The 22,181-nt window shown below is 43.4% G+C and overlaps 1 protein-coding gene across 1 annotated transcript in view; it reads right to left on the bottom strand.

Moving 5' to 3' along the window:
* Positions 1 to 22,181, bottom strand: part of csmd3b (CUB and Sushi multiple domains 3b) — a 2,092,226-nt gene that overhangs the window by 157,997 nt on the left and 1,912,048 nt on the right. The window contains exons 46-47 of the mRNA XM_041189252.1: positions 13,444 to 13,557; positions 5,402 to 5,590 (exon numbers count right to left, since the gene is read on the bottom strand). Of these exons, the coding sequence (XP_041045186.1) occupies positions 5,402 to 5,590; positions 13,444 to 13,557 (303 nt within the window). The remainder of the gene's footprint in view (positions 1 to 5,401; positions 5,591 to 13,443; positions 13,558 to 22,181) is intronic.

Genomic DNA, 22,181 nt, shown 5'->3' with positions numbered 1-22,181 from the left:
ACTGGAAGTGTGGGAACAGACCATGAATACCATGATGGAACCAGAAAAGGTACTCATCGTACTGAAAATATGGGTGCCGAGGAGTAAATTTTACAGCCACACAGAAATAACCATCGTGGCTGCGGCCTTGGAAGAAGCCAATATTTTGAGTATTTTTCCACATTTTTCTCTTCTGCAATATTTGGATGGGCCTTATTTAGAGTCTCTCTTTATTTTTGTTACCTGACCAGATGAAAGTTCTCAATCTGAGATATTAACCTGACCTTTCCCTTACAGTATCGAATGATAAGATTGCTGTGCATGAGAAGTTTTTCCTATTTTAAGTGTGGCCTGCAGCTGAAGTTGAACCAGGTAGGTGCGGAGGTCATCTAGACCTGCCTGAAGAGCTGGACCTCCCAGTCTACTGTTGGGAGGCTGCCTCCAGGCAGATACACTGTTCTCCAACATTTTGGGAGGCCTGGAGGCCTGAAAATTTGAGTTAGCCTCCAACTATTGAACTTAACCTTTAACAGGCTCAATTGGTTTGGGGACAAGTAGACCTGTCACCATTCCCCTGTCATTCTACCTCTGTAGAAGTGGCCTTGGGGGTGAGATGGAACCGGCAAACCAGCATGCTGGCTGGCAGCATGAATTTACACACCCACCTGCCTCTGTGATCTCTTCCATTGGAGGGTAAAAATTCGGTCCTTTGTTCTTACAAAATTATGAAATGGATCATAATCAATCATGGAACAAAATCATTTTTACTTTCTTCATCTATTAAGCCTACAGTTCTCCTTTAAATGCAATCCTATAATAAAAACAAGGTAATATTAGTATATACTAATATTGCTGACTACCATTTTATTGGCCACAGAAGGTCAGCAGGAAGTTGTTCAACACTGCTGTCCTTTCCACTACACAATGGGGAAGATATGCAGTCAAAAATGAAAAAGTCAACAATATTGCTTGTGACCAACTGTACATTGAAAATAGTATGAATGTGCTTATATTTGTGTTGTCACCAGTATTACCTAGAAGTGTTTTTACTATACTCAAAATATTGGCTTCTTCCAAGGCTGCAGCCATGATGGTTATTTCTGTGTGGCTGTAAAATTTACTCCTCAGCACCCATATTTTCAGTACTATGAGAACCTATTCTGGTTCCATCATGGTATTCATGGCCTGTTCCCAAACTTCCAGTACAATCTATGCCAAATGCCATTTTGGGAAGGATTTTGACGTGATTGCAAGGAGCATTTGCGGGAAATATGGAAAGCATACAAGTTGTGACATCAATCATCATGTAACTGGTGTAATCAAAAAGCATTTTCCCTATGGCATATGTTAGATTCACAGGCTTGTGGTCTCCGGCTTTCAGTCTCCCTCCCATCATTTGCTATTTTCCAATATGATTGGACCTTTCCGAAATCTAGGGAATTTTTGAAAATTACAAACAATGCATCTAATGTCTCTGCAGCCACTTCTTTTAAGACCTTAGGATGCAGGCTATCAAGTTCTGGGGACTTCTCAGCCTTTAATTCTCATAGTTTTCTCAGTACCCTTTCCCTGGTGATTATCGTTGTTTTAAATTCCTTCCTTCCTTTCACCTCTTGATTTACAAGTATTTCTAGGATATTACTTGTGCCTTACCAGTGAAGGCACAAAATATCTGTTCAACGCTTCCACCATTTCTTTATTTCCCATTATTAATTCCCCATTCTCACTCTCTCGAGGACCAAAGCTCCCTTTAATTACTCTTTTCCTTTTTAATTAATTGTAGAAACTCTTACTATCTGTTTTTTATATTTCTATATAACTTTCTCTCATACTATAATTTCTCCCTTATTATTTTTTCAGTCATTCTTTGCTGGTTTTTAAATTATGGCCAATCTGACCTACCACTAATCTTCGCAGAATTGTATGCTTTTTTACTATTTTTAACTTCCTTAATTAGCCATAAATGGTACATCGTTCTCCTGGAGTCTTTCTTTCTCACTGCAATGCATATTTGCTGAGTGTTATGAAATTCTCCTTAAATGTCTGCCACTTCATCTCTACTGTCCTATCCTTTAACCTAATTTCCTTGTGGCAGTGTGGCCTCTAATCTTTGATAAGATGGTCAATTTCAGTTAGGTTTCATACTTCAAACTCAATATGACATCCCATAGAGATGTGCACACAATTAAGGGTGCTGTAGAATTATATAAACTCATACATTTCAAAATCCAGCAAAGCTAAATTATCATGCTGTTCACTGCGGAAAAAATTTACATTTGAAATACTCTTTTAATACATGTGGAAATGTGTTTCTTTAATGTGTTTTAAATGTACTTAAATGGAAAGCTTAATGTAGAAAGTTGCTCATATTGTTTGTCTCTCTTTAATTGCAAATACGTAACTGTTTTCTCAGGTTCCACTGAAATCTAGTTAGGATTACAACAGTTCTATTCTACCCATAATTTTTCTCATCGGTACTTAGAGCAAAGTTTCACACAATTCTGCAAACCATAATCTGCTGAATTTTCATCTTACTGTACTCACTATATGTCAAGTTCACAATGTAATATAGCCATTTTTTTTGTAGCTGGGCAGGAAAGAATTTCTTCTCCCAACCATTACCCAGCATTTTCAATTTATTTGAATTATGTGGCTATATTGAAATAGCCAAGTGGAAATTGATGTTGGAAGAAAATTGAACATCAGGCACAAAGCAGAAGAAAATATGTTAGACTCATGAAAAACACTCACTATTCAAACAAGAAAAATCTACTCGCACTCCTGATGTACAGTGGGGCAGATATCAGGCTATTATATTTGTTCAATGGAAAAATTCTGACCTTTCATTTTGTTGACACTCACTTTCAGCTGGTATCAAGTGCAGAGAAGGAAACTGGAGACCTCAGTACTCCTTTCTTATGGAATATCCCTTCCTCACTAAAATGGTCCAAATGCTAGGATCTGTAGCATTGTAGTAATTGGGCAACCAAAAATATCAGCTTATTCCCATATTACATTAAATGATGCATTAATGCTGACAAGAATGGCCCTTGTACCTAGCCACAAATGTAGTCTAGTTATTACCAAACAAAAGTTGCAAGAAATTTTTATGCTAATACACAAAAAACAAAATACTTGCATTTACATAGTGCCTTTCATGATCTCAGGACATCCCAAAGTGCTTTATAGCCAATTAAGGACTTTTGAAGTGTAGTCACTGTTCTAATACATTTTTTAATATAGGATTGTTTTTTCAAATTGTAAGTTTAGTTTAGGGTAAATGCTTTTCAGATAATGACTGCGATTTTATTTGATGTTTATTGCAGCATGTATGTCAAGTTTCACAATTCAAATACCTTGGGTAACAATTTAGATATATCACCATATTGTAATGCCTTGCCGCCCATCATTTTTACGAACTCTTTGGCATTGCAACATGAAATAGGAGACAATGCCCAGAAATTAACTATGAAATAATACGTTACAAGTGTTAACATATTCATCTATTAGATTTGGCTAAATGGCAGCACTCAAGTATCAGAGACAGTAGATGTGAGATCAAGTTGCAACCAAGGACTTGACCACATAATCTCCACTGATACTTCGGTTCAGTCCTGAGATAGTACTTCATTGTCAGAGGTGCTGTCTTTAGATGAAACCGAGGCCTCATCTGTCCTCTCAAGCAGACCTAAAATTTTCTCGGATTGAATTTCTACAGGGTTCTGGCAGTGTTACTGTAACAAAGGGTATGATGGCCTGATAACTAATAATGTAAAAATGCCTTTGAATGAATGAGGCCAATACACTATTTGTTACAAGAAGTCAATTTGACTCTGGCAAGACTTTAATTCAATTGTTCAGGACATTAGTATGAAAAACTTGGCAAGCTTCTGATCCCAATCTGCAATCATACAGCGAAGAGCTTCTCCCACTGATCCTAGTAGACTTTCTGGCGTTGAGAGATCATATCATATTGTGGTAGATTGGCAGTGGGGTGCCCAAGATATTCAAATTATGATATTTTAGTTCTTATAAATTCGGCTTCAGGCTACTAACTGTCTGTGCATAACGATTTGTTTAAATAACTTTATCAATACCACGTAAACTGCAGTAAGTGAAAACATAGGCATCATCCTGTAATTGTCACCCAGTAAAATTCTTTCTGCTTTCTTCTCTGTGTTATCAGGCCGGCACTATTGGGATTTGAATTTTGAAAATTGAATCAAAATTGCAATGAATAGATCATCAAAATGGTCTCTCTGCAGGAGATGTAACATAAGACAAAGAATTTGTGCTTACCTTCTCTGAACATTTTATGAAGTTCAAAGAATTTGTGGCAACAAAGAGAATTTTTCAAAAATGTGTATGTCAATTCTCTAACTTTGGCTATTCACTGAAGAGTCAACTGCTGATAAAGTAACTATTTAGGGTTCCGAATCAGATTTTTTTCAGACATAGCTGAGAAAACCATTCAATTAAGTATTTGCACTTGACTTCAGAAAATTAAAGAAAGCATTCATTCCAGATAGAATTTAATATTAAGTAATTGGAATACAGCAAGTTCTTTACCAGGATATCGTGGGGCAGCATCCTCCGGTCGGCCTGTCAAAGGCCTACTGAGGCCATTTAAAAAGTATTTAACATCATTAATGGACCTGCCCGTCCAACCTGGCGGGTGGGATGAGGTTTCATGAGGGATTTAAGAATTTCAGAATATTTTAAAATAAAAGTTACGGACATGTCCCAACTCATGTGACGGTGTTACATGAGGGGACAAGGCAGCAACATTTCCTTTTCATCTTTATTTAATGTTTCAAACCTGAGCCGATCTCCCTGAAGCAGCACTTTGACTCAGGGAGATCTGTGCGCTCTTTTGCACGCATGTGTGAACGAGCGCACATCTGTCTCAGAGAATCACTCCCCCCCCACTGCCCGCACAGGGAGCACAAAGCCCACCCACGTAAAATGGTGGCGTGCGGAACTTGCCTGCCCGTGCCTGCGCCCGCTCCCGATGGGGGGGAAAATGTTGCCCATGGGTTCCTAATGAAATGTCATTGACCAGAAATGTTAATCATACCTTTCTCTTTCCACAGGTGTTGCCTGGCCTGACTAGTGCTTTTAGTATTTTTTGGTTTTAATTATAAAATAATGCTATTTTGGGGATAAATTTGGATAAATTGGTTGTGTCTGAGTTCTCTTTTATGGTTCAGGAATTTTCTAGCAAAGAAATCTGGAGTGTGGGTGGGTGGGAAACAATTCAATATAGAATATCTATCTCTTGGAAGGTTCTAGATAATATATTTTGATACTACCAAAATATCACATTGATGCATGGAAATGAATGTAAAGGTAACTGAAAAAATGAAGCTATGTGTGCAGGTAAATGAATCATGAACACCATTTATGGCAATTTTTAAGTTACCATCAAAAACCTCTAGCTCATCAAACTCTTTCTCAGTCTGGAAAAACTCGAAGAATAAGGTGATGTTGTAACCCTTTTCCACAATAATGCTCCAAGCACAGGTCTGGAAGTTAGGGTAGCTGTCTGGGTAACCAGGACTCAATATGACACCTGTCGAGTCAGTTCGCATCTCATTAACTGGGCACAGCACTGGAAATAAAACAGAAACAAGCAACAATTATCTTTAAACACCTATGTGAACATCTTTTCAGGATACTTTCTCTTGTTAATAAGCCAAGTGAGAACTTCAGCTACAGGATACGCCTAGAGGATAATATTCTTGTATTTACAATGCAGTAAAATACAAATGCTTATAATGATATATTCTAATATCGTTTTTATTCATTTTGACTAAACATTTATTTTATATGGGCTGTATGGACTAAAAAGTAGTGATGTATTTTTCTGTTGGGATAAAGTTGGAAGTTTCAAGAATTATCTTATGTATTCAGGCCTTTAGTCAATTCTTTATTGAAGAATTCATGGCGGTGATGGAGAAGAGCACACACAATTGGATTTACTTTCCTTCAGTCACTACTGCCTATGTGAGTGTAAAATGGGTTTCAGTGCTTTATACGCGCACCAACCTTTGCGCTCACATTAATAACTGGAGGAAAGAATTCTCAATATATCTAAAACACTCTCATATTTCATCCTGACAACATAATGCATGATACTGAGGTTATATGCAATAATGTTTAGTAGTTTATTGGATGTATTGAGTCAGGAGTATCAAACCTTGACATTTTGTGCCCTATGTCACTCAATGGTTTTTTTCCTAGGAATGCGATTCCTGATAAGCGGGTCTTTAATTTAAGAGTGAATATCATGAACATAGTCAAGAGAGATACCTGTAGCATCTGCTCAGTCCAGTGAATGCACATTAATATCAATAACCACAGTCATATGTGCAGCATGCTTCCACAATCTTATCAAACATGAGTGTGCCTTCTGATCCCTTCACAACCAAGCTTATGATATCAAAGATGAGAAGGGAGAAGCAATTGTTGTTTACTAATGTTATCTCAAACCAAAGAAATTTTGTTACATTTTTCTTTCCAGTATATACACAACAAAAATTCTTACAGGTGGAAAATCAATGAAGTGTTGTAGATAACTGAGCCAATAACAAGGAATTAAAAGGCTCTATTGTATTGACTGGGTATGAACATAATTTTGTTAACCATTGAGCCCTTAAACTTTTATGTGACTGATAGCAGGAAATACTATGGGTGGAATCGCCCGTGCTGGTTGGCGTCGGGTGTGTTCAGTGGCATGAGCGGACAATGTGGCGAGAAGGCCAAAGATTGGTTTCTCGACATTGTGAAACCAGTTCGCAATTGTCCACTCAGCCCATTGATGGCGGATCGCGTTTCCCACCATCAGACATTGGGAACCTCATCATTATAAGGCCAGCCCGCCACACTCATCCACTAGATCCACGCTGGTGGGGAAACACGCCCTCGTGTTTCACAACAACATATATAAAGGGTGGAATCATCCCAAATTTGCATTAAGTGCGGCAGCGGGCGGATAAAACAATGTCTTATCCGCCGGCCGCAATGACAGCTTTTCACACCATATCGTCCCAAATCTGCCGCATTAATTATATATTCCCTAGAAACATGTTGTTTCCATGGTGGGTGGGCTTTTATTCGTGTGCCACGCCATCACCTTGCTGCTTCATCATGACAGGTACCATATTTAAAGACCAGTTGCGTGCACACCTCTCAGTGCTTCCAACTCATTACTGCTGCAAAGAAGACAGGGTGGACCAGAAAGACTGCAGCCCCCAGGTTCAATAACGTGTCCCACCAGAGCCTTTTGGACACAGTGGAAGCTCACTGTGATGTCCTCTACCCCCCTCTGGCTGCAGGATGGGCAGCAACCTCACTAACCCAGCATGGGAGGCGGTGGCAGTGATGGTCAGCGCCAATGCCCTGCAAAAGATGACAGCCACCGAGTGTCAATAAAGGATGAATTGTCTCATCCATTCCACCAAGGTAATTCACTCTTCTCACTACTCTCATTTCACATTCACAAACCCTTCACACATCCATGTCACACCTCAAGGGACAACACCCTAACTCTCACTCACACCCTCACATTTCCATCAGGCTTATACCCTCTCAAACTCACATCCTCATCCTGTCCATGGCTCCGCTCACCACGCAAACATTCCATGCAGTACCATGTGTCCCACTCACATTCTCTCCATCTGTTTTCATGCGGGAGAAGCCTGCTCACATCAGCAGGTAGAGGTCCAAGACTAGGAGTGGAGTGATCCACATTAGGTCCTCACTCACTTTGAGGAGTGTGCGATCATGCTGACTGGTGAGGATGTGGACAGTGCCAGCGGTGACAGTGAGGTAAACTGTGAACATCCTCGTTAGGATCCTGCACTACATCATCCCTCTCTCAACACAAATGTGAGTGTTCTCTCTCCTGCTTTTGACTCTGCTGCCATGCACTACTTATAAGACCATAAGAGATAGGAGCAGAAATTAGGCCATTTGGCCCATCGAGTCTGCTCCGCCATTCACTCATGGCTGATAAGTTTCTCAACCCCATTCTCCCACCTTCTCCCTGTAACCTTTGATCCCCTTACCAATCAAGAACCTATCTATCTCGGTCTTAAATACACTCAATGGCCTGGCCTCCACAGCCTTCTGTGGCAATGAATTCCACAGATTCACCACTCTCTGGCTAAAGAAGTTTCTCCTTGTCTCTGTTCTAAAGGGTCTTCCCTTTACTCTGAGGCTGTGCCCTCGGGTCCTAGTCTCTCCTGCTAATGGAAACATCTTCCCCGCGTCCACTCTATCCAGGCCTTTCAGTATTCTGTAACTTTCAATCAGATACCCCCTCATCCTGCTAAACTCCATTGAGTAAAGACCCAGAGTCCTCATATGTTAAGCCTTTCATTCCTGGGATCGTTCTCGTGAACCTCCTCTGGACCCTCTCCAGGGCCAGAACATCCTTCCTGAGATACGGGGCCCAAAATTGCTCACAATATTCTAAACGTGGTCAGACCAGAGCCTTATAAAGCCTCAGCACCACATTCCTGCTTTTATATCCTAGTCCTCTCGAAATAAATGCCAACATTGCATTTGCCTTCCTAACTACCGACTCAACCTGCAAGTTAACTTTAAGAGAATCCTGGACTAGGACTCCCAAGTCCCTTTGCACTCCAGATTTCTGAATTATCTCTGCTTTGGTTCACAGGGAGCTCTGCCAAATGACACCCTCAGCCAGCCAGTCCCTCAGCTCCATCCACATCCTCACTTCCACCTCCTCCATTGAAGAGCTAGAAATAAGTAGCCTAGAAGACCCCTAACAGTGCTTACCCACACCCTCCACCAGTGCAGAGACACACACCTCAGTGGAATCTAGATCTAGAGTAGGTTCACAATCTGGTGGTCACCGCATAGACACATGTCCACAGTAGCAGGAGGCAGGTTCATGCTAGCTCACCGGCACTTGGAAGACTTCTGGGGATCAGGCATCTGTGATGTCCGAGTCAGACTACAAGCCTCTGGATTTGGCCTTCCAACTCATCCTGGAGAGTCAGCAGAAGGCAGGGGAACATCACGTGGAGCTGTTGGAAACCCTCAGCAGAGTAGCACTCGAGGCAGAGGACGCATGCACCTGCTCTCTGATGAAGTGATGCCCACATGTGCACTATGGAGGACTCCATGGGGAGGATGGCAGATGCTATGGTCCAGCAGAATGTGGAGATGTGTGCAGACCTGCACTCCATCGTGGGAGCCACAGGTGAGATCCTGCAGTGGCAACGCGAAAGGGAAACGGGCACCTCGATGTCCCTCCAGGTGCTTCTTCAAGGAGCCAGACTGGGGCCCCGGTCACCTGAAGGGAGGAGGAGTGGCTGCTGGACATTCCTGGGTCATCCACTCAGGAATCTCAGAGGCTGTCCTCTCCCTCTGAGTCCCCTTTACCTGTGAGCCCCTTAACCTTGTGGTCTGTCACTGCAGAGGGAGCAGATGGCAAACTTGTGATTCTGGAGGGAGAAGTGTGTGTGTGTATATGTGGCAGGGCATTTTGGAGTCTTGTGCAAGCACTCTCCCATAAACGCAGATACTTTACGTATCATATTCACCACAATGTCCTGAGCATTTTGAATGCTGCCAGCTGGGGTTTGCTTTTAGTTGTCCATCTGAGGTGACCCGCATCTCTGCCCACCCAATGGTCACACTCCCATGCAGCACCTGATCTCGTCCACCACGACGATCATATCACTTTCAATTTGGACAGCATGGTCTGGAGTCGGATTTTTGTGCACTCCCCCGTCTTTTATTCTCCCCCAGTCACCCATTTCCTTTCCCCTGTCAAAGTTAACTCCCCTGGCATCACATTCAACATCCCCCCCGTGACCTACCACCACAACCCTTTCCTTCCGGTGAAGTCCAGGTGAAGGTGCGCTTTCCCTTTCTTCCCGGAAATCCCACTCCCATTCACATTTACCTCCCTGACCTCCTCCTCCTTCCCACCCGCAGGGTCCGTGACTGCCTTTGAGACCGCAACAACCACCCTCACCATCCCTTCTACTGTTACCATCGAATCCTCACCCTCCCACCTTACCACCTCACTCTGCCCTCAGTCATTCTCACCATTCCCTCATGCCATGCCCACTGTCAGTGTGCTCCCCAAGAGGCAGTCATGGACCCATCAGACCTCTCCCTCACACATTCACCTGGACATCCCCCCCTGCTGGACCCCTTCTCTCCCGGAACACCTTCCCCTCTCCAAACCCCTTCCCCTCCGGAAACCCCTTCCCTTCACTCCTGACTCCCTCAGACACCCTTGCTTTTTCTACCAGTCTTAGTCCTTCCCCCCTCCTGCCTCCTTCCTCCAGCCTTACCTCTTCCTCCGGTCTCACTTCTTCCTCAACCTTACTCCTTCCCCCTTCCTGAGTCCCTCAGACACCCTCACTTCTTCCTCCACTCTTACTTCTTCCTCCACCCTTAATCTCTCCCCTCTCAGCATTCCTTCCTCCCCCTGGACTCCCTTCCATCTCTGCACTCCTTCCTCTCTCCACACTCCTTGCTCCCCGCCGGCCGGACTCCCTCCCCTCTCCGCACTCCTTCCCCCACCTGGATTCCCTCCCCTCTCTGGAGTCCTTCCCGTATCCGGACTCTTTCCCCCCTCCCGTATCCGGACTCTTTCCCCCCTCCGAACTCCTTGCCTTACATCTTCCATTCCCCGTACACCTACCTGCCAGTCGCCATCTTCTCCCTGTTACCCCCTCCCTTCCACACCATCTGTTGTGAGCATCAACGGTGACTTTTTAACTTCTGCATGCTGCTTCACAACAGAGCCATGTCCACGAAAATCTACACTGCATTCCATGAACTCCAGGATCTCATTGCAGTTGGGCTCCAGCATCTTCTGCTCTCGAATGTCCGAGAAAGGTCTGATAGTAAGTCCCAACTTCTGCATGTCACAGTTGCCAAGACGTGTTCTGCACCTGCATGATTTCCCAACGATGTGGGCAGACAATCCAATGGTCAGGGATAAGTCCGGCGGGCTGGCCTTATAATGATATGCTGATGTATTACAATGAGGTTCCCAATGTCCGATGGCAGGGAACGCAGGCCACCATCGACTGGCTGAATGGACGATTGCAAACTGGTTTCATGACGTTGTGAAACCGATTTTTGGCATTCTCACCATATTGTCTGCTCACACCACTGAACATGCCCAACATCAGTGGGCATGGATGAGTCAGCCCAAGGCATGCACTTTGCGGGCTGCACTTTGCTTGGGACTTCAAGGTTTGTTTGCCTACCTTGCTTTGATCAGCACTCGCAGTCATCAGCATCAGGCTTCGCAGACAGCGCCACATCACTTTTTGCAGGGTTCACAGGCAGGTCCCTACCTACCAGATCAGCCATGTGTGAGTGGCTTTTCAATGACTGCAGGGCTAGGGCTTGCTTTAGGAAGGGGGAGAAGTGGCCTCAGACAAGGGGAGAGGCTGCATGACGAGGGCTGTACTACGGAAGGAGGGTATCCCAGGGTGTGTATGGGAGGGCAAATGTTGATCTGTGCAACTGGCCTCAAGAGGGTGCAGGCTGAGGAGGCAGTCTCCAGAGGAGGTGAGGCCAGATGGACATGTGAGGGTATGTGTGTGAGATGGGTGGTAATGTTCCTTGATCTGGCAGTGAGTGAGATGCCAGTGAATGTGTGATGGGCTTGAGTGTGTGAGTTTAGAGTGATCAGATGGTGCCATACCCTGGCAGCATGAATGAGATCATTCATCCTCTATCTGCACTGGAATGCCAACCTGTTCAGTGCAGCATTGACGCTGACTCCCATTGTCATTGCTTACCAAGCTGCAGTGATAATGTTGCTGCCCCTCCTGCTGCCAGAGTGGGGCTAGAGGACATTACAGCGAGCCTCCATGGCGTCCAAGAGGCGCTCAAGGGCTGCAGTCTTCTTGCCTTTCATGGCCATGTATTCTTTGTTGCAGTCCTGGGCTGGAAACACTGAGCGCGGCTGTACTTTAAATGTGGTGCCTGGCGTGGTGATGCAGAGAGGTTTCGGCGTGGCAGGTGAATCGGAGCCCGTCCGCCATGGAAACGGTGTGTATCCTGGGAATGCATAATTAATGCGGTGGGTTTGGGACGACATGGCGTGAAAAGCTGCGATTGCGGCCGGTGGGTAAAACCTGCCCACTATTGCACTTGTGCAACTGTGAGACGATTCCGCCCTTTGCCTTTATTGATTATCAAGTCTGCCATATAACTGTGATGTCCTGAAGGTTAAATGGACATTGAATAAGATATCCAGCTGCTATTTGTTTTCGGCAATATGTACAAACTATAGTTTGCATCTTGAAATTGATTTTGGAATTTCTGTCTTCTACTCTGAGGTTTGTTATGCAAGCTTTCAAATACTCATATTAAATCAAATTTAGCTGCGCAGTTTGAATTCTGCTAATAGAAAAGTGGGATGGAGGAGCAGTGGTGTAGGGGCTTCATTAGTTAGACAAACAGCATCACAGACTTCAGGTCAATTAATTAGGACAAGAATATGAGGACATGAAAAGTTATGCTAGAAATAATCATGCAAACTACAAGAAAGTGCTAATCGATGCAGGAAGCTCTAATTACTATCCTTTGCAACAAAAATTTTTTTTAGAAACTTTCAAGTTAGAGAAAAAAAAACTTATTTGACTTGTGTTTATGTTGAATAATACAATTCAGCAAAATCAAAAACCTACAGATATTAACAGAATTTTTTTTTTCATTTGATCTCAAAGGGCTTTACACTGGAAACTCTGATCCATGCCAAGGTGCATCTCAGCAGGACTTCTGGTCAGGGGGCCAATGGGACAAAATCAAGCTGCATCTGGATGTTTTGCCCCCATCCCTACCTCCCAATCCTACTGTCTTTTTTTTTTAGCTCCAGCTATTTTCCTGTCAATGAGACCTTGGGATACAGTTCGCCTACCTTCCCTCTTCTCCCCACTCTCTCTTCCCCCACCCCCCCCAAAACTGTCAAGGGAGCAGGGCAGAGATAAACTTCTGGCTGACCATGGGAATTCCATCCTTTACAAACTGACATGAGTCCTGCCGAGGCACTAGGCAAGACCCCAGACCTTGCCAAAGGTATCAATAGCATCACTATACCAACATTTTGGCTCTCATAATAGTCAAAAATCCCTTGAAGCCAATTTTCTTGGTCCTGGAAAAACATATATGTGAACCTAGAGCAGGGGTATATGCTGCTTATAGTTCTGTTGGTGGATCAAAGGGCCACCACTGATGCCCCATCCCGAGCAAGCCAATAACCCAAATTTAAGACTGCATCCGGTGAGATAAAACCCCAAATTTTCAGCCTCTGTATTTTTTATATCAGGACAACAAATACTTTTTTTCAGAAATTTGATAGAATAGAAATCAATCATTTATGTTAACATGCAACAATAGATTTGCGATTGTATTAAAAGAAAGACTGTGATGGATATAAAAATGTGAAGTACAAACCTTCACAAGATGGAGGAACAGCATCCATTTGCAAACGTTCTCCTAGTCGACAAGTAAGAATTTCCTTACCAATCAGAGTGAATCCTGGTAAACAATGGAACCTTATGAGGTCTCCTGTGAGGGAATTACAACAATATTTAACTTTCAGTTTTTAAATCTAAACATGTGATTGCAAACTCTTCATAAAATAAATTTTATCTAATGACCTGAATCTAGGGGTGAAATTTTATGGCACTGTTGCGGCAGGAGCGCTTCCGTAAAATGCGGCGAGCCATTCAAAAGTCAGTTGACTTTGGCGGGTCTGGAAAGTCCCACCGGCGGGAGGGGCTGTAAAATTCCACCCTAGATATTTCTCATTGAGTGAAGTAAAATTTTCTGGCATTATTTACTTTTATCCAATAGACTTCAAATAAAAGGTACTTGGTATTACTAAAGAGATCTGAAGCCAAATCAATGTTTACAGAAACCATCCTTGTAATTTTAACCATTTCTGTTGCTGCGAGCAAAGTTCGAACTAGTTTGGCTGAATTAAACTGAACCAAATCAAACATCCCAATGTACTTCTCTACAAATGATTTAGTGGTATATTTAGTGCATTAAAAAAAAACTATGCTGCAGCAAAAGATTACATCCTTCATCCCAATAGGGAATCCACTTTTTGAACGGAACAGCTGAAAAATACAAGACCTATTTCTGAAGGTCGTCAGTCCAAGTTCAGATAATGTTCTTCAAATTACATATTTGTCACCATTGAGGATCAAGACTTCATGCATGCAGAACAGCAACCCTATTTGTTAGCCACTCAGTAATATAACGGCCGACCAAAACCATTTGGGGAATTGTGAGGTAGCTTTTCATGAGGTTTGGGATTCAGCAAAAACACAATACAATTTATGACATGTAATTTCTTTCCAGTTATCCTTTATAAAATTTTGGGCTACTCCCTCAAGAAAATTGTGTGGAAAAAGTAATTTGGCTTTTTTTCATCCAGTACTCAACTGTTACATTTACAATGTGCTATCTTTAATTTGCTTCACACACAAGTCACACTTATATTAAAAAAAAATCTTGTACCACAGACTTCTAAACTGTCCCCAATAGAGTATGTGCAGACTTGAAATCCGACAGGATTTACCATGAGTGAATCGAACTTGGCTAAAACATTTTAGCTGCTGTTGTTGGTTCTATCAGCTAAAGGAAATAACAGTTACTGCATTGCTTATTTTCAGAGCTGAGAGAACAGGTTACCACTTATCTCTGCACAATCTATAAAATGTGATTCTCTTCACCAGTCAGTGATGAAGCTGTCATGTTCCCTTCTCCCCTTCCTCATCCTGTTCTGCGAAAAAATTACATTTACCTGCCAAACAGTCCAAATTGTTGCCATTGTTTTCAAAAAGTTTCTCCAAATAAATAGACCTTCAGGCTTTTCTAATTTTGCATCAGCATAAATTAGCTCTCACTTTCCCATGTTTGGTCCAATAAATCTCAAACATCAAGAACAGTATCTTATCATCCTGGTACACAATGTACAGGTCTCTGAATACTGACTTTAACAGCTTTGAATGACCTTGTCTGTTGGATTCTTCAAAATGAATCCTTCAGCTTTGTTATTTTCCTATCTATTTCGGATCCATATCCAGTCTTTGTCTTTCCAATACCTTTTCAGATGTCTGACTAAAGCAGCATGAAACATGTTACATCATGTTCCAGCATTGTTTATAGTCTGTTAAATCTCTTCTGAAAAAAAAAATCTACGTTGCTGGCTTTGACTTATTATTCTCCTTCCTCGTGTTGCTTTCTAACTCATTCAAATGCGCTTCTCTAGTCTGACTATGCTGGCCCAATGAAGAATTACTTTCAAAATATTAATACAGCTTTCTCCTTCAGATGTTAACAGCTGCTTCCATACATTATGTTCTTCTTCAATTTTCCAGAATTCCGTTTTTATTTTTATACGACATGAATCTCTTCACTATTCTCCTCCCTTTCTTTCCTTAAGCTGCTCCTTAAAGTTCACCTTTCCTAAAAGCTCCCAACATGGTAGACGGTATTTTACGCTCTCTCCCATGATGAGCTTGGAGGCAGGGAGGGCATTTAATTGAGCAGGGTGACGGCAAGTGGGGACCCCGCTACCTTTCCATCTCCACACTGATTAAGTCCATAGTGGGAAGCCCTGTGGATGACCTTCCTGTTCTACTGATAATTGAAGCCCTTAAATGGGCACTTAATGTCAAAGTTAGGGCCTCATCCTGCCACCGCTGGTATTAAACAAGCAGCAGGCGGCCCTATCACCAGGTGGGGAGCACAACGAGTAAACCTCTGTGGGTAGATCTGTGGAACCATCCACCTGCCATTGCTGCTGACCCGCCTATATGCTCCTCTCCCATGACCCGCCCCCCCCGCCCCGTGAATCAACTCCCGTCATCACTCACCTGAGTCCAGGGATCCAGTGAAGATCCAGATCTCAGGTTGGTATCTTCCCTGCAGAAGCCTTCCTGGTAGCGTTGCTGCATAAAAGAGCTTCCCGCCCCTGGGGTCCTGATCCCGTGGAAGGCCTGTCGGTGACCATTCAACCGCCTGATACGCATGTAACACCAACTGGCCTTCCATCAGTAATCAACACGGGTCTCTCGCCATCTCTCCAACTGGCGGCTGAGATCCCCGCGTCAACTCCACAAAATCCACCCCCCCCCCCCACCCTTCTACACTCCCCCCCCCACCTCCCCGCAACAACCCCCCCAGTCAGATTGTGCCTGAATATGCTCCTGGGAAGCATCATGGGATAATTTACAATGTTAAAGGCACTATATAAATGCAAGTTTTTGTTGTTTGGATATCAACACAGCTGACAATCTAAAATTACAGGCAAAAATATCGTGAGGAAATCAACCTTCAATAAATACTGAAGACAGAGGATTCTGTGGAGCATATTCACCTTACAAGAGAACTCAGATATAAGTGTTTCATCTTCACCCTGTGGTCGATAATTTGTCAGAGCCAATCATCCACCCTTTGTAGAACCTGCTTGAGTTTCAGTCTATTCATTATAAAGGGCAGGTAATCTTCTCTGTCAGGTTACTATTCTGACATTGAAGGTGAAGATCTACCCAATGGTGGTATTGCATGCTCAAATCAGTAAATCCTTAAATGAAGAAGCCATGTATGCTGTTTACTACAGGAGCAGATTCTGAAAACATCACAAGTTGCCCATTTATTTTAGTTCAGTTGAATGTATTTGCTAACTTTGTTGAAAACAAATACCAGACTTGTACTGACTCTACGGTTTCATTAGTACACAAGGAAGTATGAAAAGAGAAATGGTGCCTTAACCCATTGTTCCCAATCCTACCACAGATCTTTTACAGTCTGCTCTATTTAGGACTCTACCCAAACCATTTAATCTTCCGAGGAAAGATTCTGCAAAAATAGGGACGCCTCCAGTAAACATAGAGCAAGCAAAATTTCAGAAGACTTTTCTAAACTTACATCCTTACTCAGTTATCTGATTAGTTGCATTCATCTATGTGACACTTTGAAGTTTTCAAACATCCATGAGCTATTGTTTTCCACACAGAATTCAATCATCTTTATCTGTACCTGTCTTTATAACCCTGGGCCCATTTCTAACCAAGCGTCAACTAACACAGAACCAACTGGCCTCTCCGGGAATGAAGGTCAGACAAGCTGAACATCCTGAATATTACTTCTTCTCAGCAGGTTTATATGGGATTAAATATTCGTGCTGTATACCTTGAAACACTGCCGTCTTTGTGTTCCAGATGCTAGGGGTTAATTTTCATCTAACCTGCCCAATAGAAAACCGATGGGATGGGATTGGCCACTCAAATTATGTCGCTCCTGATTTTACTTTCTATTGAACCATTTCCCACCAGCAATTTAGGTTAAAATGTCCCCTAGACCTTCAGTAGAATGCAAACTTTGGGCAGCATTTTCCCGCCAGTGAGCAGGGGGTGGGGCCCGCTATAGTCGCCGACACGTAAAATGATGCGCGGTGATGTCGGGCGTGTGTCTTGATGTCACCGCGTGTCATTTAGATTGTCAGTTTGGCGGGCACACAGCCGAAATGTCAAAGGCCTGTTAAGGAGTGTTAAAAACTAATTAACTCAATTAAATGAGCTGCCCGTCCAACCTTAAGGTTGGTGGGCAGGTGAAGAGCCCAGGCGACCTTCGCATTTTTCATGAGGTTTCATGAACTGTTTTAAAATCTAATAAAAATTTATGTATTTATTCTTTGACATGTCAGAGCTCATGTGATAGTGTCACATGAGGGCATGTTTTAAAAGTTTAAAAATCTTTTATTTTAAAGTTTAAAACTGAAACAAATCTCCCTGAGGCACCAATGTGCCTCAGGGAGATCTCTGTGCTCTTTCATGTGCATGAGCGAAAGAGTGCAGAGAACCACTCAGGAATCCCCGCTCCCCACCCCCCTGCCTGCACAGGGAGCGCACAGCGCTTCCGGTTGCGCATCACGATGGGCAGGCCTTAATTGGCCCGGCCATGTAAAATGGCGGCACGGCCCCAGTCAGGGGCGCCGATCAGGTTCACGCCCGCCCCCACACAACCCCCCCAATGGGGGGGGGGGGGGTGGAATTTCTGGCCTTTGTTTCTTAAGAAGCAAACTCTTGTTTTAAAAATGAAATTACATCAGATGGATAGCAATGTCAGTCATAAACATTGTTTGAGAAACTGAACACTATAGTAAAAGTGAGACAGAAAGAATGAGACATAAATTGTAGGATGTAAAATCGATGAATCTCAACTGTTCTTTTTTCAAAAAGCCAGAGTTGAAATGGAAGGAGAACGTGATAGATTGTAAGATCAACAATGCAATGTTTTTAAAAAGGAGATTTCAATGCTGCAGAGTAAATATGTATCATTAATAAAAGAAAACTACATCAAGTTTCAGGATGCCATACAAAGATAATATGCTGAGAAACAAGCTAAAATTGTTGAAATAAGGGTATATGGGGAAGTTTCCCACTTTCCTTGTACCTGGCTGTAGATGTGGAATAAATGTGCCAGTAGCAGAGGCATGGTGAGAATTAATGTGCTTCTCACATTTACACATATGTCATGGCAAGAAACTTCAATGGGAATTGCCATAGCCTCTGGAGGATGCCAACTCAAGCACACCTGCTTTCTTTGCAGTCAAGCACTCTAAGATCTAAGGTGACAGTCAAGGAATACTAAACAGATGTGGAGATGCTCTCCTGTTGTTAGGGACTTTCACAATGGGAACAGAGATGCTGCACTTAGAGGCCAAAGAAGCATCTGTCCAATGTTGTACCTTCTCCAAATAATGTGGGCACCAGGGTCTATCATCTAATGAAGGCATCTTAGTTGCATCCTGGATAACAGCTGCTGACATACATAATTATGTTTCTGTGGTTATACCACCTGGACATTAATTGAGTAAAGACCTTACTCTTCATGAAGGTCATTGGGTTGAAATGGAGAACAGTGCTATTCAGACACACAGCAGGTGTGACTCTATGCTCAAAGGAGTCTAGCCACATGCTGAAAATTGCATTTTCTAACCTGCTGATGCCTTTTACCCACATGAAAAATGATGGTTTTGCAAACATGTTGCGTGCCGTCCCCTTAGGTATCTATACATTGCAGATTGATGCATTAACACCTTTTCCTTATTTTGTTTCTACAAGATTTTTTGAATCATTAAAGGATTCCCCATCATCACCACTTTGGAAGATGTAATACCAAAGCCAGTAACAACCAAAAATAAACTGACAATCTGCAGGATCTTATGCTCTGAAGTGCTGAATGTTGATTTGGGATAATTTCCGGTTCCAACCCCACTTTGGCACCTACCTGGGAGATCTTCCAAATGCTAGCCAATTAAGAGGCCACCTTAGGGTCAACAGTCAAGCTAAGGTTAGGGGTTGGGTCTTTGATGCTGCAGGCCCAATCAGACGGCCTGTAATTTTGGAAGGATAGCAGTCCCACCAGAAGAGGTGGACGTTGCCATTGTAAGAGGGGAAACATAATGACACCTTCATCTTGAGGTGGCCTCTGAAGAGGCATTAAATTGAATAAAACAAATGGTGGTCACCACAGTTGTCAGGCCACTCCAGTGGAGGGGAAACCCTTCATAAGATGATCGTTGGCTGCAGCTGTGGTCCGCTGATGGCTAAGAATCCTTGGGGAGGGGGGGGTGACTGAGAGGCGCCTCACGGACCCTCAGACCGGCTGCTGGCAAGCTGCCCCAAGGCGCCTGCCAGGTTCGGCCCTCAGTGGTGGGGGCTTCCACCAAATGGAAAATCCCAGTCGTCAGTGTGCTTGAACAGCCCAAAAATTGGCAATTACTTTTACAGAGTGCTTACTCATTGCTTCTACCAATGGTGAAGATCAGGAAAGATTGCCCAGAGGCGGGGACACATTGACCCAGTGCTTACATCTCTGAAATTCTTCCTGGACCCACCTTCAAGGCTGTCCACACGGGACCAGGAAGATTCTGCTCAATATAATCGGGGGAGGAAACACAAATGCAAAAAAGGATCACTCTCTATGCAATCATAGGTAGAGGAAAGCACAAGAATAACATTTTTAAAAATATCTTCTCCTTTAAGGAGGGCTATTTGTGCAGATAAGGTCCCAAGGACTCTTCTGCAGGCAACGTTTACGGGTCACCCTAGAATTGCAGATGCACTGTGGCCCGCAGTCTTAAAGTTTGAAAATGGTATTTAAATTGTAGAGTGCAGCTTTACAAAATTGACTATGTTGAATGCTAATGAAGTCACACTTCATTTAGCTGCAATCATGTTGCTATTACGCAGTAAAACAGCATGTTATTAACTGCAATCTTTTGGATCAGAGAATCATAGCACTTAGGTGGGCGTTAAGATACAGGTACAGAATATTGGAGGAGTGCAAGTTTATTGATGGTGGAAACTGGAAGGCCTAACTAGGAAAGCATTGAAATAGTCACGTCTTGAGGTTACAAAAGTTATATGATACAATTTATTTTCACTATAACTTAGAACAAAAACAGAGAATCACAGCAGTAAATATTTTGCTGTTTCTTATAACTATGGGCAGGGTTTTCCCGTTGGCGAGCGAGGGGTGGGGCCCGCTCGCCGATGCATAAAATGACTTGCGTTGACATCGGGCTGAACTCCTGACGTCACCGCGCTCCATTTAAATTTTCAGGAAGGTGGGGGTACAGCAAATCAGCTGTACACCCGCCGACCTGTCAATGGTCAATGGAGGCCATTGACAGAGTAATTAAACTAATTAATGAACCTACCTGTCCAACCTTAAGGTTGGTGGGCAGGCCAGGAGCCCTGGCGGGAATTAGAAAAAGCATGAAACCAGGTTTCATGTAGGTTTTAAAAAATTTAATTAATTTTTTTTTAAATTATGGACATGCCTTAACTCACGTGACAGTGTCACATGAGGGGATATGTCAGGGATTTTTTTTTCTCTATTTTTAATACTTTTGACAGTAGAGCCGATCTCCTTGAGGCAGCACCTAGCCTCAGGGAGATGAGTGCACTCTTTCGTGCGCATGTGCAAAATGGGACACTCTCAGGTTTAGGGATTCCCTCCCGCCCGCACAGGGAGCACATAGCGCTTCCGTCCGGACGCCACACTGGGCGGGCCTTAATTGGCCCACCCACATAAAATGGCACCATGGCCCCAATTGGGGGTGCCGATTGGAGGCGCACACCGCTATTCAGCTTTGTCCCCGATGTGGGGGAAATCCTGCCCTATAAGTTCAGTGGCAGATACTAAAAGAGGAAAAAAAATCTCTTAACTGGGGTCATATCATGAGAACGTTCACCTTCACCCAACTTATGATGTATCTGCCTAAAAACATGTGGGCCCAAATTTTCATTCGGAGTTGGGGCATTTCCTGACATTGCAATCCGCCTCTTGCCTAGCAGTGCCCACCCATGCTATTTTCATTGTCTGTGATGGGGATGGGCTGGAGTCGGGACTGCTGAATTCAGAAGCAGGCGGATATCAAGGCGGGAGAGTTAGAAGGTCTGCCATCATTCACCGGGACATCAGCCTAGTTCTGCACATGAGTGTTTGGAACCCTCGGGCTCAACCCTCATCTCCACCCATTAGCCACTCCCCATGCCCCCGTCATATCCCCCTTGTGCCCTCCACACCACCCGGACCCCCTCCATATACTTTTTTTCCCCTCCATACCCATCAGGTCACCTCTATAGCCCCTAGGTCCACTCATCAGTATCCACTACTTACAGAACTCATGAGCCCCATAATAATATTGGAAAGTCTTTGAGATATTCATGAACAGTCAAAATAAACAAACAGCCATTCAAAAACCACTGCATAAAACATAATCTTATTATCTGCTCATAAAACAGCAAATCAAAGCAAAGTCCACAGTCCTCTTGACAGCTGTATCAACAACCCCTTCTGTGCTGAATCCATTAGTGGAGTTTGGAGCTCCATAACCATCATTCACCAGGACATCAGCCTAGTTCTGTACGAGCGTTTGGAACCCTCGGCCTCAACCCTCATCTCCACCCATTAGCCATTCATAACCATTCATAATGGGATTCCATTGCACAATTTGTCAACCAAGCCTTGAGAGATGAATATATTAAAACCTTTGGGGAAGAACTTATCCCGGGGAGCGCACCGCCATTTTACATGGGTGGGCTAATTAATGCCCGTCCAGCATGATGTCCACCAGGAAGCGCTATATGCTCCCTGTGCGGGTG

The sequence above is a fragment of the Carcharodon carcharias genome, chromosome 6, assembly GCF_017639515.1.
Source record: "Carcharodon carcharias isolate sCarCar2 chromosome 6, sCarCar2.pri, whole genome shotgun sequence".
Lineage (NCBI taxonomy): Eukaryota > Metazoa > Chordata > Chondrichthyes > Lamniformes > Lamnidae > Carcharodon > Carcharodon carcharias.
Note: the sequence above shows the minus strand (reverse complement) of the source record. Positions and strands in the feature narration are given on the sequence as shown.